The following is a 16,737-nucleotide window of genomic DNA, read 5'->3' as shown; positions in this document are numbered from 1 at the left end:
ATTATGTACTATTATATATATAAGAAGAACACTGCGCACTGTCATTTTAACGAATAACAATCTAAAGCAGTGCTTATTCATATTGCGCATACCCGACAATGTTAGCGGTTGCAGGCTTTGAGTCACTATAATTCCACCCGCCATTCCAATTTAAATCACAATTACTACGTAAACGGAACCACAACCTCCAAATTTAACACAGGGTTTTATTGCGACAAACAATAAAGTAATTCTATAAACACAAATTGTCCGCAAATGTTCCGCTGGATTTTTTTTTCAAATGTTTATCTTTTCTACCCTGAAAATAGAGACTGCTTCGGTAGGTGCTTTAGTTTACAATATTTTATAAGTTAAAATTTACTTTTGTTGTACTGTGCCGTATGGATCTACTCGATCAAAGTGTGATGTTCTCTGTTACAACCGTGGTTACTCTGCAAGATAACTAATCATTGCGAGACTAGGATAAGAACTATGAGGCTTTGTTCTGTCTTAATAATACGGAAAAACATAAAACACAACCAGCAAATCGATTGAACAGTGTTTGCACCAAACCTATTCTACATCATCCAATGCGCCCAATGCGATAATGCACGCTACAAGATCAAGCTTTAGATTTCAAAAGAGTTCCCACGAAGTTTTTGGAACAATTAAAAACACTATCACAATGTTATATCAAGACCCGGCTGGCTGGCTTACGCCCTGTTCGATAAAATAGCTTAAACCGATTCCAAGAACTGCCTAGAGATGTAAACAAATGCTTCCATCATCACCAACACTGCTGCAAGGCCGTGGAAATTTCATATACAAAAAATTAAGCGCATGCTCTGTTGCAAAAAGACCGAGCGTGTGCAACACACCACTCAGTTATGTGTTGGTGAGGACGAAAGCAGTTCTTGGAATTCCACTAACGAAGGCAGTCCCAAGCTAACAGGCTGTATAACATGTATGGTAGAATAATCATAGGAACAAGCATGTATTGTTTTTGATACAGTGCATCATCTCCGAAGTGTTAACTAAATCGACTCACGACATGGTTTTTCTTCAATCCCTAAGGAAAATTCTTGTGTGATGGTGGCCGTGGTCACACCCCCAACCCCCCATGTCTAAGCTAGCAAAGTGATGCTGTGCAATTGGTGTGTGATAGAGAAACACCAGCGAGGCCACAATGTACAGCATTCGACAAAGCATAAAAGAATCATGGAATCCTATCCAACAACATGTAAAATCTTTAAGGGGGAAATTTCTACTTCTACGCAAAGGACCTTGTGCCAAGGGATAAGTCACATGAGTTAAATAATGTTGACATCCGAGTCGCAAATGAAGCATTGGTCATAGTAATAAATATGCAATATGAAGCATTTTATGCATCATGCCAGTCAATTTGAAGTAAAAGTGATACAATATTGTACTTCACCTTATTCCAATGTTTAAAAAATATTGGACTTGGAATATTTGGATCATTTGGAAAATTTTTTTGCCTCGCCTCCTCGCCACATACGCTAACCCAAGTTGGCGCAATTGTTTATGGTTTCGTTTTGTGTGACGTCTAAAGTTTGCATCATCATCATCATCAACTATCAATCACGCTTCTGAGTATATTCTGAAAATTTTTCTAGTGGTTGGTCGAAGCACCTACCGGATAGGCGAAGATTATGGAGGTAAATTTGCCATTCCTTGTATTGATTCTTATTTCCTGGTAATTTCAACATTAGACAGGTCATAGAGAATCATAGCTGATCAATACAATCGACAATTAAATCAATAATGGATGATTTAGCAAATGTTAAGTGTAATAATGTTACTGTTTTATAAGAAGAAAAAAGCCTTGATAGTTTTCGGAATAATGCATTGTCCTAGGCTCAACGCAATATAAAAAAATTGCGGTTTCGAGGTAAACGTTACGTGTGTATGTATGCAATTGTCGGGGCATATTTTCTGATATGTTTTTTTGTTATACAATTGATAATCGATAGTGATTCAGATAACTTCAATGCCAATGCATTTTTTGAGACACGAATTTTATTACAGGACCGGCTCTAATATTTTCTTGCTGAACAGAAACCATAGCAACCTTGTAATAACATTCTTAATTAATTGGCGTAACGAGATGGTATCGATTTTCCATATTCTTGTGTATTTCCTCAAAAACCCGAATGCACGGTTTCAATTTCATTCAATTTGGGTAATGTACACTGTTAATAAACTCTAATGAAAATCAATTCTTTTATCTAATATTTCATAGCTAATTTGCGAATATATCTAAAGTTTTACTACCAAGACTTTGTGAACTGCGAATTGGGTTTTCTTTCTATTCAATTAGATCAATCAATTAAATCCGTCCAGTCAATAATTTAATATTAGTTAAGAATCGGTCACTTGAGTTGTTGGTACTCACTTGACGATGTTTGACTATTTAGTCTTAATGCGTAGAATGTAACAAATGTTTATAGGAACCAGAAAAACTTCATATGGTTTGTGTTTAGTGGCGTTTATTACTTGCATTTTCTCTTAGCTGTTCTTAATAAAGACTAAAATCATCAATAAAGGAGGATTGCGCTCAGTTCCGAGGAGGCGATGGTTGCTGTTCTTGCTGTTCTGTCCCCAAAAGTTTGATATCGACCTCTTGCTGTTCTACTGCTGCATTTGCTGTTGCTGCTGCTTAACATCAGCCATTATTAGTAAAGACCGGTTGCTAAATGAACTACTTCTGTTAAATGTGTAAAACGTATCACTATGATCAAGATTCACAAATTTTACTGCCCATTTTGAGCGTGTTGAATTAGATTGTGCTATTCGTTGCTTGTCGAACTAGCGTTATCGTTCTTTAGCTAGGAAAAAAAACATGGATTCCTGTTTAGAGTGAACGACTAATATTGTTCCTCTCCGACAGGTGTTGAGAAAGCAAAAAGCCTGAACTCTGAGGACATCTGAGAGAGAGAAAGAGAGAAAATGTTGGGGATTCTGCACCAGGATGTGCACGAGAGAAGATGGTATTTATGCTAACATAAATCAAATAAGAAACAATAATCTTAAAACCTAAAATTGAGATCAGCGTTTTTAAATACACAACAAAATGAAATTTTCTAGTAAAGGCAACCAATTTATTCAAGCCTTAAGTTTACTTCTCTTGATAAAAATTTTTTTCAATTGTGTTTTGTTATAATTACTATGTTCGGAATACTTTCTAAACACATACACTTCATCTTGAGTTGCAAATTCTGTTTTATGTTTTATATATATATTTTATATTTATATTATACAATATTGAACAAGTTATTTCCTCTTATTTCATCTCATATTTCGTCCACCTGCTAGAAGAGCGAACACCAGGTCTCTTTGTCAATTTTTTAAAATAGTAATTTCAAGAAAAACATAACCATTTTGATTTATGCAATACCTTTTTAACAATTAACGATTGCATTGAAAAGTAAAACAAATCCAACAAATATACACCGAAAAGCAAAAAAACACGTTAACCTATTGTAAACAAACGAAGAGCAAAAATATTTCTGGTTCAAACTAACGATGTCATGCAAATCTTCTTTACCACCCACCACCACCAACAAAAATCTGTGTTAGCATAATTGTTACAACGTTTTTTGCTCAGAACATTTGTCAAACAGAAATTTGTGTTGCAATTGTAAATGATGTTCGCATATTTGTAAAACGTTTATATATCTACTTTATGGCTAAGTTAACTGAAAAATAAAGTTTTTTTAAATATCAATACTGGGAAATTTAATAATAAATGAAATAAAGTAATGTATCCATCCACGTACTGTTATTATCTGTAAAGCTTTTACTATTTAATTGAGTTATTGTTGAAACGACTTCTTATTATTAACTATAAGTAAAATTTACATTCCTATGCAAACTATAGTAATAAATGTTCTAATTCGTAAATTTTCATCCACTTTTCCAGAAAATTATTCGTTGGTGGACTTAGTTGGGAAACATCTGACAGTAATATGCATTTTTCTTTTTTAAATTCAATATTTTCTTAAAAGTATACAAAGTATCCGTATTTTACATATAAAAATGCTGTGGCCTCCTGTTTTGTTCAATCTGTTCATATCCGTAATATTATAAAATCCATTCTTTTTATTCTCTTACTAACCAAAATTCCTCAGTATACCATCCTTCCACAAACACATCCATTTACATCTTCTATCGTATATTAACATCATTTCATTAAATAACTTGTGAGTCTCCAGTTAAGCGCTTTAGTTTTAGATACCCTCATCACTGTCCTTGCGAGATACGTTCATCATTCATTTGTTCGTCTTTCCGATTAAAACAAAACAGCGAGTCGAGTTTGAAATGAAGTCTTTCCTAAATGTATTTTTTTTTATCTATTTGTGTCCAAACCATAGAGGAATTGAAGGAACACTTCAGCGCATACGGTGAAATTGAAACCATCAACGTGAAGACGGATCCAAACACAGGACGGTCACGTGGTTTCGCCTTCATCGTCTACAAAAATGCTGACTCGATCGAGAAAGTCGTTTCGGCAGGCGATCATGTTATTAATAACAAGAAGGTCGATCCAAAGAAGGCGAAAGCCCGCTATGGCAAAATTTTTGTCGGCGGTCTCACAACGGAAATCAGTGACGAAGAAATTAAGATTTTCTTCGGGCAGTTCGGAAATGTAAGTCAGCAACATTCTAAATATACATTTTTCTGCAGAAATGAAAAGAATGAAAACTCATGTTAGTGTTTTAAATCTGTTTTTGTAAACAAATCTTTCAAATCTGCTTAATTGCGAATGCAAATATTAGCTTTGTAATAGACAATAAATCTTAAATTTTAACCAATGTAACATACATTTGACACTTGATTAAAAAATAATTGATCTAAAGAACGTAAACATGATCAAAAACGGATTAAAAATTATAACACGAGATTTCTCTTTCACATCACTTTCGAATGCGTTTGTGATAATTTTTCTTTTGCTATGGGTGGTTAATATGATGATTCCCCTTTAACAGTTCTGCTTATGAAAGATGTGATTAAACTTTTACCAAATCTAAGCACAATAAATATTCTGAGCGTTTCACCTAGCAAAAAAAAATTTCACCATGGAATATAACTACAGTTTACAAACATGGTGTACAACAAATATTTTGTTTTCTTTTTTTCATGATTCAACAATCCAAATGCTATTTCGGATTGTTAATAAACAGATCGTCGAAGTTGAAATGCCTTTTGACAAGCAGAAGAACCAACGAAAAGGTTTCTGTTTCATAACATTCGACTCGGAGCAGGTGGTGAATGAGCTGCTGAAAACACCTAAACAGACCATCTCTGGCAAGGAAGTGGATGTCAAAAAGGCAACACCCAAGCCGGACAACATGGGCCCGATGGGTCCCATGGGTGGTCGTGGCGGTATGCGTGGTCCTCCTCCACGAGGAATGCGAGGTGGTCGTGGTGGCCCCGGAGGTCCAAAAGGTGAGTCTTCTTTCTTCTGTCTTGTGTAACTTAATCGTTTTCTTTTCGATGTTTTCTACCAAAATAATTCTTTTACGAACTCGTGTGTGTGTGTTCCGTTCCATCGTCATAAAAGAAATAGTATAAAAACAGCACGAAAAAAATCGAAAATCTATTTCGCTTATATTTAGTTCTTATATGGTTTTGTTTTCTTCCGATAAATTCTTCATAGGTGGTTACGGTCAAGGCTGGGGCGGACAAGGTTACGGAGGCTACGGTTACGGTCAAGGATATGGCGGTGGATATGGTGATTATAGTTGCGATTATTTCGGCGGGTGCTTTGGAGGAGGAGGCTACACTGGTGCATACGATTTTGCCGCATACGGTTACGGTAAATACAACAACCGTTCGCCAAAGAAACATTAGCAGTCTTAAAAATTGCGGTATTATGTTTATCCCCTACTTTAGCAACTACCATTTTATGCTCGTAAAACATAATTTTGAAGTCTTCTTTGTTCTCTCATACAAAGCATATATCACACATTGCATATGATGATTTAATTTTTTGTCTATTTCTCTCTATAAATCAAAATGTACTACTCGGGCGAGTTGTATGCAATTATGGGAAACAAAAGCGAATAAATGTTTCATGTCTATTTCCTTCTATAATTTGTTTCTGCACACGTTAACCCAAACTCTCTTTTATTGGTTTAGTAATGTACGTGTGTGCAATTTATTTTGTTTAGTGTAAACTAATCCTTTTCTATAAAATGATTAACATATGTTTTGATTATAAATTCTTACTTTTTTCACAAGAGATGCTATTCTCTTGCTCTTTATTGATGTATAATGTTTAGTACTGTAATTGATTTGTGTCATTTTGTCTTGTTTAAATTTTAGACAGTGATTTGCAGATTGGCGCGTCAAGCATACGCAATTGTGACGGTCGAAACTAAATTTATATGCACTATATGTATCATGCAATGTCCTAAATTTTGGCGAACGGTTGTTAACTTTATCCTTTCTTGTCGGTATTTTCTTTTCGTTTTTGATGAAATCCACTAGTTAATCTCTTTTTCTAAACTGAGATTGCTTCTTCGTTGAGTATGTTCGTTCTTACATGTCTCTCATGCATGTTTTATACCTAGTTTCCAGTAGTATTTGGTATGAACTTCAACGACAGAGCAATCTAGCGAGAGAGAACGAGAGAGAAAGAGAGTAAAAGAGAAAAAAAAGCAAGAGTGAAACAATAAAGGGAGTTAAAAAACACTATGCGAAAGAGTGTTGTAAAGTAAAGAATAATACGCAACGATACAAAAGCGAGAGAACAAAAACTAGATTGCAAAAAACAGGATACATATAAACAAGACAGATGGAGAAAGAGAAAACTGGTGAGGAAAAGTGTACACGAAGGTGTGGAACCTTGACAAAAAATTCCCAGTATAATGCAGGACAATTTGAAATATCAATACAAAAAATTAAGTAATTGAAACATACGATTCTTAAAAATTATTTAAAGTCCTAAGTGTCGGTGATCGCATTTGAGTGTGCCTCTCATTTCTCTCCCCTTCAATTCACCTACGAATCATTGCTTATACTTTTTTCACGCGGATGTTTAGACAGAGCAGTATGCAGAGAGAGTGAAAAAGAGATTAAGATAAGACGAAGAAACATATGAGAAAAAGAGAGAGAAAAAAGAGAAGAAAATAGCCGTTATCCGTTGGGTGGGAACGCAAGAATATTATTCAAAGTATTTTTGGGGAAAATACCTTTACCTTTCTGGCCAGGAAGTTTCAGCCAGGCAATTTCCCTTTCGAGTGCATGCATTTGAGCTGATTGGTGGTTGTGTTTCATAATTTTTGAATTTTCGATCCTTCTGGTAGATGATTGTTTCGTCAGCGTTAATCTTTGTAGCACTGTAAAGACACATGCTGTCAAAAAGTTCCATAATTTTGATTTCTTCTATCATCTCGAATTGTTAAATATAGTGCAACGCGTATTTAACCATGATAATTGACGCTTACAACCATGGTATAAATGTGTACAACTCTGCGTCAGATATTTTTTAAAGTTAAATTCCTACACAGATTATCTCATACTTTGCTGAGAATGTGTTATTGATTGAAGATGGCGATATATGACTGATAGCAACTGTGATAATATCTCCAATTCTCAGGATACGCGTTAGAGTTAAGTTAATTTCGCTGCTGTTTAGTAAATCTAATTCAGCTATCTTGGATTAGATGTGCAAGGAAGTCGTATGTGAATGATCATAAGGTCATTTTAAACGATAGATGAAATTTTTAGATGGCAAAAAGATGCTTTTGAAGAACACATTGAAATTTCATTTCATTCATGTCAGTTTTTAAAGGATATGATGGTAGTGGTAGTTTTGTTTATAATATAATATGATCGATACCCTTGGTATACTATACTTTCTATACTATTCACAATACCAATGAGGATATCAACTGTTAGGTTTTTCTCTTTTACTCTCTCTATCTCTCTCTTTTTCTCTCCTCTCTATCTATCTTTTCCTATTTCTCCAATTTACTCTCCATCATTGATGCTTTCATCCATTTCATGCCCATGCTCTTGAAAATTTTTACGACACTGTTTACTTTTTGAGTTGAATCCTAAAAACTCAAATACAGGAGCGCAAAATTAATTGTAAAAAACATAAAATAAGTGTGTTTTGTAGACCACGCTACCGAAAATATGGTAATGTAATGAATGAATAATTTCGCTTGATCATTTCAAGTTGTAAGAGAACGATGAATCAATGGAACATTGAAAAATCGCGGCAGCCTTACAAAACAACTGAAAACAGATCCAATAATAAGCCCAAATTTGTTTAAGAAAATTCTTTTTCAAGATTTTCACTGTACTATTACCGGCCGTGTAAAACGATTCATTGTCAACTTTAGTTGCAATTTCTGAGGGCGCGCTCAATTATTGAGAGTAATTTTTTTTGTAGCCGTATTCCATTGCTGCTACTGTGCTGTTTTGCATAGCCATATGACGGCTGAATTACTCCCCACCTATCAGTATAAGAAAACATGCGATAAAATAAACTCTTAGGGAAGGCCCTGACTAGAGCGAATAAGAATTCAGGATCGAGAAGTGGTCATTCTTGGTTACAACTACGTTTAGTAACCATTGTAGACCATTTTTATGTTTGTCACTGACAATCATTTAGGTTCTACAGCTTCCGACCATGACACCGAAATTCCGATGTAGGTCTGTCAACTACCGGAGGCAATGGCTGCGTTTTGTTTGGTTAAAACATTGTTAATTTTATAAACCAAATCGAGGAGTGTTCTGAAACGGAGCGTAAGAATCAAATTATTGAAATGATATGAAACTTTGCCAGATGTTGTTTGAGGATTGCTATTGTATCATAATTTTTGTAGATCAAAAATGAAGTCAAAATTGTGTATCGGACCATTTCTTTCGGATTTATTTTCTCCATAAGATCCGATAAGCACTTCTGTTTTTTGTTCAATGATGCTTTGCAATAAAGTAGGCAATATATTTTCAACAAATGTTAAGTCGTTCCTGATTATGAAATCATTAGAAACGCAATTTTCAATTCAATTAAATTTATCTAAATTGGATTGATTAGTTTGTGTTAGCTTGCATAATTGTTTCAAATTTTTACGTTGTGTAATTAACGCAACGATCTACTAACATCATAACGTTCAATGTATGTTATTTGGAAGTTCTGCTTTTTACTGCTTTAGGTAACAACTCCTCCCGTTCAGGAACACGCACGTGTTACGAGATGTATGTCACGGAGAAAGCTTTTTTTCTTCTATTTTTAGATAGCTAATGTGCTTAGAAGTTTCATATCAAAGTTTCCCTTTCATTGCGTTTAACGAGCAACGCTACGCTATCTGTCACTTGCAATCAAATACTTACATTTTTAATTTATTGCTGAGATTTCATGCGCAATTTTATGTACATTCACACATTATGTACTATGAAAGCGGAATGAACAAAGCAACATATATTAAAACAAGCCACATAATCTACACAAAGCAAAACGAAAAATATAAAAAATGGAAAAATAAGGTAGATGATAACGGAAATGCATTGTGGATCAATATGAAATTTGTACGTTGTATTTACTGTATATACAGTTTAAGACAAGAAAACGAAACTTAAATAAACTAAGTGAACAAAAAATTTCTTTTTTTCTACACCTTAGCTACCTTCTCAACAATGTGCTTCCTGCGTATCTCGGTCTTATTTTTCCCCTAGGTTCTGCTAAATCTCATCATGCGTGTCGCTGTGCAAACAGAGATAAAGAGAGAGATAAAGATGGAGATAGTTAGATAGATAGAAGGATACATAAACAGACAAACGTAGCAACACAAGTTGAGATAAGATATAACGAGCACTAGTGGAAAAGAAGTAAGAGAACAGAAAAACGTTTAAATGCAAAACCGTCACTGTTCATCAAGTGGTTCAAACTGACTCTGACTTATAGTAAGTGTGGAAAATGCATGTGCCTGCCTTCATGAATGTGCGGGTGCAGGTGGAAATGTGCAATTATGTTGCATTATTTATCAGTTGTTCGAATAAGGCATGTTTAAAAAGAAAATATGTCATATATTGCTAAATCAGCTTTCTATCTGAAACCATTTTACCATCAATCCACATACCACTCTGGTAACTTTTTCATGACTTATGTTTTTGATGCCTATAAGAACGTGAAAAGGGACGAAGTTGTTGCAATATAAGAAGACACTGCACTAGTGTGTGTTATGATTAGTTTGTAGATTAGTTATTTTAAATTAAATTTTCGAAGGTTTAGATTTTATATTGCATTTTGTTGTTGGCTGCGTTTTTTCGATTCAATGATTTTGTTTGAATTGATATTGTTTTGGTAGATAGTAAGACGAGCAAGAATTTGCTATTTTATGCCAATTTGTTATCTTAGATATTCGTTACTATGATTTCTATTTTCGCTGTTTCCTCGACTTTCTCTTTACATCGAAATCTCTCTCAATATCTCCAAACATCTGTTTTCCCCGCCCGATATTTGTTGCACTATCGTATAGAATGAATATTTTCTCTTTCCACTTTCCGTATGTTCACACCGAAGAAATTGACTATTAATTTCCCCAGGACAGTTGTTTAATATTTTACGTTTGTCTGTGTTCTCCGTATGTATCGATGCAGAGAACAAGTTTAAGGTAAAAGTTAAACGGCAAAGCTCTGGGTTTCTCTTCCTTCCCTTTATCCGAAAACGAATTATCAGCAGATTCTCATATTCTCATTCATCATGAGTAAAAGTGTGTAGCCTTCCTCCGGACATCGCGCATCACAACCGTGTTGTCACCAAAAGCTTTATGTACGCGCCCTTCGCACCCATCACATACCGGAAACAGCAAACATAGAATTGTCGCAAATTGTATAAGTATCGGCTTCTCTTATGAGCGCTGGTTTATGAATTCGACTAATCTTGAACTTGACGATTAACGTTTCCATCGGTGTGTGGATGGGTGTATAGCGTGCGCGGCAGCGAGTGGTCGCTCTTGGTGACTAAGGTTTTTTAAATTTACATTTTAAATGATTATCGACCATCACTCATGCCTATTTCTGTTCTAGATGACTACGGTTATGGAGGTTACGATGGAGGTTACATGAACGGAGGTCGACCAGGCGGTCCACGAGGAGGAGGGGGCAAAGGTAGCATTTTTTAGGATACTACTATTGTTACTTCATTTTTTACCTTTATCCCTCAATGCTCCTGCACACATAAACGCATTGATCCCTCAACAAGGGATCATATCATCTTGAAAGTCAAATCACATCACGATAAACATGGTTTGTTTCACATACACCTTGATAAACTCGTTTTGATGTAAAATATATATTATTTTTAACCTCTAAATCATTTTCAAAAGGTTAGAATTTTCTTTTTGAATATCACATGTATATTCTTTTATATCTGTGTCATTCATTCACCAAGATTTATTGCAGAGTCTCTTCTTGTTTGACTTGACAAATCGGTAAATTGAGTACACTCCAAAATTTTATCTTATACTGTATTGCCAGTGACGTTAGCGACAGCAACCATTATGTTCGTTTCACGCGCGGCTATTTTATTTGACACTAAACTATGAGCACGAAACAATACAACCTGGATTTTCACTGCTCTTGTTGTAAACTTTTCTCATATTTAATGCGTTTGTTTTGCTCTTTGGTGCTTTTTATTTTCTTTTTTGTTCAAGTTTTTTTTTAATGATACGAAAAAAATATGTATGGACTTATGAAAGGACTGCCCCAGTTGACTGCCCCTATAGAAGTATTTTGAAAATTTGGTCTATTGCGAAAATTGAACATTTTCGTTTGTGCTTTATCCTTTCCGATAGGCAGGATAATACACAGCCTGCTCTAAGATTTTATGTCCCTCCTAGTTTTCGTCCGACTTGTTTCCCGAACAGTCGAACATGTTTTCCGTGGTTTCATTGACATTTCATACGGAATACTCTTTGCACACATAGTACTTAAAACATCTTGTTTTTACTTCATCTTCCGTAGGTGGCGCTGGTGGTTACGGAGGTGGAAAACAACGAGGCGGCGGAGGTGGTGGCCGCCAACCGCGTCATACGCCCTATTAATAATTTTACGTAAATTTAACTTCATTTATAGAAATAACCAACGTAAAAAATCATGAGTTCAGTTTAATTTTACAACAGACAGACTATCCTAAAGGGAAGTGCCGCAAACGCGCCAGGAACAAGAAGATCCCGGTTTATTGTATAGGCATATGTTTCAGTTCCAGAACTGGAGGATATTGCCAATCGCTTGGAGTGGATGGAGCTAAACTTCTGATTTTGGAGCACATGAGCTCCGTTTATACGGGAGTATTATCGTACCATTTGTCATCTCAATTAGTAGATCACGCCTGACGGCATGTGACGCAATGCAATGATAGATCGACATTACTTTATCAAGAGAGAAACAATAATTGTATTTGCATATTGCGTACATTTTGGTATGCGATGTAGGGTGAGGTTTAGTATAGCCATAACTAATCGCACCAATTTATCTTTTGGCCTTTTCCTTCCATCCTCTCCAAAGTCCAAAGCTGGCTATAAAGGAGGGTATCCTTCACAGTTTGGGATTCAATAGGATCCTACGCCTTAGTATTAAGGTTACTGAATAAGTGTGACGTTAGGCGATATTAGAACTTGTGTTTGCAGCAACTGTACATCAGACAGAACTAGTACAGATATGTAAAAGGAAAATCATATTTAGTGAGAGAATCACAGGAGTTGAAGGGAGGATTGATGGAACGAAGGAAGAAAGGAACTTAAGGAAGTATAGAACAAAACCGAGAAAAAATGAATGAAAAGAAATAAAAACAAATTAGGGCACAGTTCCCTTCAGCATTATTTTGCTGAAGTAGTTTAAGAAGGTTCTCTTCAGCATTATGTTACTAAAGCGTAGTTAAAGAAGTAACAAACAGCGCCCCTTCTCTTGAGACATCCTTCATCCCTCTTTTTAACTATTCCAAATGAACGAAATGAATGAAATGAACGAAATGAACAAATGTTTCAATTGTAAATTAAAACGTTAACTAAGCAAAGCAATTGTGTTTTATATCTCTTAAAATGGACGGGGTGCAGCGATTTTGTAATCTGGTCCAGCATTACAACAGCTAACCACGTTCATAATTCGTGGGGTTGTGGACATGGTCAGCTGTGGTATGAATACTTAGTGGAGTGCTAACATTTCTTTCCCAAACGGAGGTTGTATGAGGAGCTCTTCCCAACCGTTGTTGATAGTGTAGTAAGAAACAACATCACACCAAGGATCTAGAGACTGCCATTTCTTTCATGTTTCCTTTTTGGGATATTGTATCATTTGCCCAAACTCCGAAGTGCGCTACCGTTCGCGTACCGCAACAGTGAACCTGGATTGTTGCTGGACATCTATCCTCGTTTCGCTTGTCTGTTCCTGACTATTTTTCGTGTAATAGAGCAAGGAGATACCATTGGACACATGGACGACTTGATTATCCTTCCTACTTGCCTTTTCACCGCCCACAGTTTGGTTTTGTACGGTTTACAGGGTAGGGTTACAACTTTCATTCCTGTGGGTTTTGTTTTTTACAGAATACAATTGAAGAGCTGGCGTCGGGCGGTATTCTGATTCTACCTGGCAAGAACTCTTGCATCTAATGTAGGAAACCGTTACAATCTGCCAAGAACCATTCGGCAGGGCTTTGTACACTTTGTAAACAAAAGTTGTAAAGTCCACACTAAATCATAAGCTCTGCTTAGCTAGAGTTGAAAGATTACACATTCTTGGTACTTGTAAGCCTTTTTTCACACGAGCATAATAAATCGAGCGATCTTTAGCGCATCGAGGACTAGTAATTGTGTGCCGGAGTCAATGAACCGGACCTAAACTAACAACTTATTTGGCTCATTTAAACGGGATTGCTCATGGGAGAAATCCTCCATAAATGTAACCGTGCTCACTGCGCACCAGCGCGGCCGTTTTCCCGTAAGCTTCGGTGGCGTTGGAATGTTTATGCGAGATAATATGCTGGTTCTTCTGCCAGTGGCTTTGCTTTTGCAGTTGGCTTAGGCGGTTTCCGGTGATGTGATGACGCTGCTGGACCACGCCAGCCACGCCACGGTCAGCCGTCTGTTGCTGCTGGCGATTGTAATCGGTCGTGATGAGCTTGACGACAACCTGCCGGCGGTCGACGGCAGTAGTAGTGCCCCTGTTGCCCAACATTGGCAGCGAACCATTGGGTCGGACCGTCCCCAGTCCCAGCTCTAGGCGTCGTGTCGTTTCGGTCATTTTCTCGTGTTCAATCGCCACCAGCTCGTCGCGGTTCTGATATACCATGCAGAAGGCTCGCATGGTGAAGAAGTACAGGAGTTCGACCCCGGACAGCAAGCTGAAGCCGAGAAACAGGCCCGCGATGCCACCGAATGACACGAGCAGGTCAACCCATCCGAACAGCACCTCCCGCTTGTAGCGTATAATGGGCCACGTCAGGTACTCGATCGTCACTTGGGCTTCCTGTTGCTCCTCCTCGGTCTTCATACTGCCGATGTGAAGCAAACAAGCGCGGGGTAAGAAATCATGATAACGTGCTACAAAAAAATGCCGCCACTAGCTCGTAGCGTAATGACATACATTTTCGAATACTTCTCTATGTCGTACACTGTATTTAGGCACCCGAGCTCGCAATCCTGGCAGCTGTTGATGCTCGTAATGTTCGCGCTGTGCTCGCTCAAGCAGCCGAAGTGTGCCACCGTGCACAGCGGTATCGACCGAATCGGTGCGTAGAACGGTGGTGCGCACTTGCAGAATTGGAGGCTCTTCGCAATGCGACACTCTTTCATGCAGCCGGAGAACGTGTACGCATCCTGGTAGAATTGGAGCTTTTTCTCCTCGGGAAAGATGCACTTCCGTTGGCCGATCGACAGCTGCTGCGCGTCGTCGGTCGTGTACGTTTGCTTCATCGAGATAAGAAATTCCACCTTCGATTCGACGTCCCACAGGACCTGCGGCTGGAAGTCCCAGCCGGAGATCTCGTTGTACGAGTGCACGAAGATGCTCGACTCCCGGAGGGGCTCGAAAGTCAGGGCCCACTTCTTGTCCGTCTCGAACAGGACGTGTACCTCGGTATTGAGCAACCTGTAAACGACCGGAAACGTCAAAACAGGCGAACAGGCCGTATTGGCTGGCCGTACGGCTTCACGATTCTCACTCCAGGTTCCAGCTGTTGGTGTAGCGGGCGTTAAACCCGAAGCAGAACCCGTGCTCTGTGTACATCGGCTTAAACATCTCGCAGCAATCGATGTCCTCGTCCTTGTACCGGCAGACGGCGAACGTGTCGTTGCAGCGGACCGCTACCCGGAACATCAGGTCGCGCAGATTGGCCGCCCGCAGGACACCGTTCCCCGCCGGCAGCCCGCCGACGGTGGTGGCAATCTCCTGCAGCCGGGCGTAGGACAGCTGCGTCAGCTGCCGCAGAAACGGTTCGTAGACCTCGCTGCCGGCTTCCCATCCGGCCAGCTGCTGGTGTGCCACGCGCCGGATCTCTTCCTCGTCGTACGGGGCCGTCGGGCAGACCAGTACGGTTGGGAAGATGACCTGCTGGTTGTGGAAGTCCGTGTCCAGCCCGGTGATGGTCGGGTTGGTTTGGAACTTTTCCCACAGGCTGAAGATGATCACCACCGCGGCGATGAAGCCGAACGTCACGAAGCAAAACCACATGAACCGCTCGAAGAAGGGGCGGCCCTCCTCGGCGATGTAACGCACGCCGTGCAGTGTGGAGTTATCGAAGAACTCCTTCGTCTGAAAGATGAAGCTGCGCCGCAGCAGACGCCACGCTTTGAACGGTGGCGGCGGTGGCTTCGGCGCCGTCTTCAGGCCACGCTTCGCCGCCGCGCCACGCTTCGAGTGGATCTTTTTCGTCGCTCTCATGACGGATGGGTGTGCTGCTGGAGTTAGGTCGCGGTCGGAACGGCTAGCGGTGGTATGGGAGTCCTGCGGGCACTTCCAGCGGCTGTACCGAGAGAGCTGGAACTGGTTTGCCGAAATGAGTGTTCCCCGTGCTCGGTGCTCGGGTCGACGGTCGCATGACTGAATCCCATTACCGCCGTCGCGATAGCGATCGTTGATACGATGTCGGTTGCATGTCGGCAATGTACGGCTGCGATACGGCTCCAATCCGAATGGAAATGCTTGTCCCTGAAAGCATACATATTGCATTAACGCCGCCATTCCCCACCCAAATGGGAGCAGCCCAATGTATGGATGGATCAATTAACATCACTGTATCACTCATTATGGCACCGCTGGTAAATCGCTCGTTAGCCGAGACACGCACATGGGACCGTTTATAGCACCCATTTTTGTGCGGCGCAGATTGCCTGCTTTTAGGCGCTTCCACATCTGCCAGCGCGATCGATGGATCGATGTTAACGTAACAGTCGGGGGATTTTCTTTCTTCTAATTGCAATATCGGGGATTTATTGGCGGGGCCACAACATTACGCGGCATGTAAACCCGTGACACGGATGCAGTAAAGAAAGCAAACAGCAAATCCAATGCTCAAATGTTTACTAGCGTTTGATCGTGAGTCGGATGTACCCGGTGAGCGATCAAGGAACTACAGTTTCCTGCGGCTTGCGGGGATGGATGCGAGTGAATCAGCATGGGAAGTCCCAGCGCAGCGCCATTTTTAAATGACGCATGCAGCATTTTCAGAATTCGGCCGTGAAAATGAGGCAGCGTTACGGAACGTTCACTCATTCACCATTCGAC

At 39.2% G+C, this 16,737-nt stretch overlaps 2 protein-coding genes across 5 annotated transcripts in view; one reads left to right on the top strand and one right to left on the bottom strand.

Annotated features, from left to right (window-relative positions):
• Window positions 1-13,021, top strand: part of LOC131213824 (RNA-binding protein squid) — a 14,358-nt gene extending 1,337 nt beyond the window's left edge. Inside the window, exons 2-8 of one of the 4 annotated variants that reach the window (XM_058207975.1) lie at window positions 3,923-3,963; window positions 4,374-4,648; window positions 5,184-5,448; window positions 5,660-5,818; window positions 7,799-7,810; window positions 11,044-11,124; window positions 11,980-13,021. In XM_058207975.1, coding sequence (XP_058063958.1) covers window positions 3,923-3,963; window positions 4,374-4,648; window positions 5,184-5,448; window positions 5,660-5,818; window positions 7,799-7,810; window positions 11,044-11,124; window positions 11,980-12,059 — 913 coding nt within the window. In that variant the 3' untranslated portion in view covers window positions 12,060-13,021. Of the gene's footprint in view, window positions 1-3,922; window positions 3,964-4,373; window positions 4,649-5,183; window positions 5,449-5,659; window positions 5,871-7,798; window positions 7,811-11,043; window positions 11,125-11,979 lie in introns of all 4 variants that reach the window. The other 3 variants (XR_009156978.1, XM_058207976.1, XM_058207974.1) reach the window with 3 other exon arrangements.
• An 869-nt stretch (window positions 13,022-13,890) lies between these two features.
• Window positions 13,891-15,894, bottom strand: LOC131213391 (sodium channel protein Nach). The gene is made up of 3 exons (XM_058207422.1): window positions 15,176-15,894; window positions 14,599-15,102; window positions 13,891-14,506 (listed from the first exon to the last, which is right to left on the bottom strand). Exons 1-3 carry the CDS (start codon window positions 15,892-15,894, stop codon window positions 13,891-13,893), a joined length of 1,839 nt encoding a protein of 612 aa, XP_058063405.1.
• Between the last annotated feature and the right edge of the window lie 843 nt (window positions 15,895-16,737).

The sequence above is a fragment of the Anopheles bellator genome, chromosome X (genome assembly GCF_943735745.2).
Source record: "Anopheles bellator chromosome X, idAnoBellAS_SP24_06.2, whole genome shotgun sequence".
Taxonomy (NCBI): domain Eukaryota; kingdom Metazoa; phylum Arthropoda; class Insecta; order Diptera; family Culicidae; genus Anopheles; species Anopheles bellator.
The sequence above is the reverse complement of the archived record's forward strand: the minus strand, read 5'-3'. Positions and strand labels throughout refer to the sequence as shown.

Excerpts from the sequence above, each read along its gene's own strand:
- LOC131213391 (XM_058207422.1), bottom strand. The coding sequence starts at position 15,894 with ATGAGAGCGACGAAAAAGATCCACTCGAAGCGTGGCGCGGCGGCGAAG. Across the intron at positions 15,103-15,175 it reads ACCAACAGCTGGAACCTGGA|GTTGCTCAATACCGAGGTAC; the intron begins GTGAGAATCGTG and ends GGTCGTTTACAG. Across the intron at positions 14,507-14,598 it reads ATAGAGAAGTATTCGAAAAT|TATGAAGACCGAGGAGGAGC; the intron begins GTATGTCATTAC and ends TCACATCGGCAG.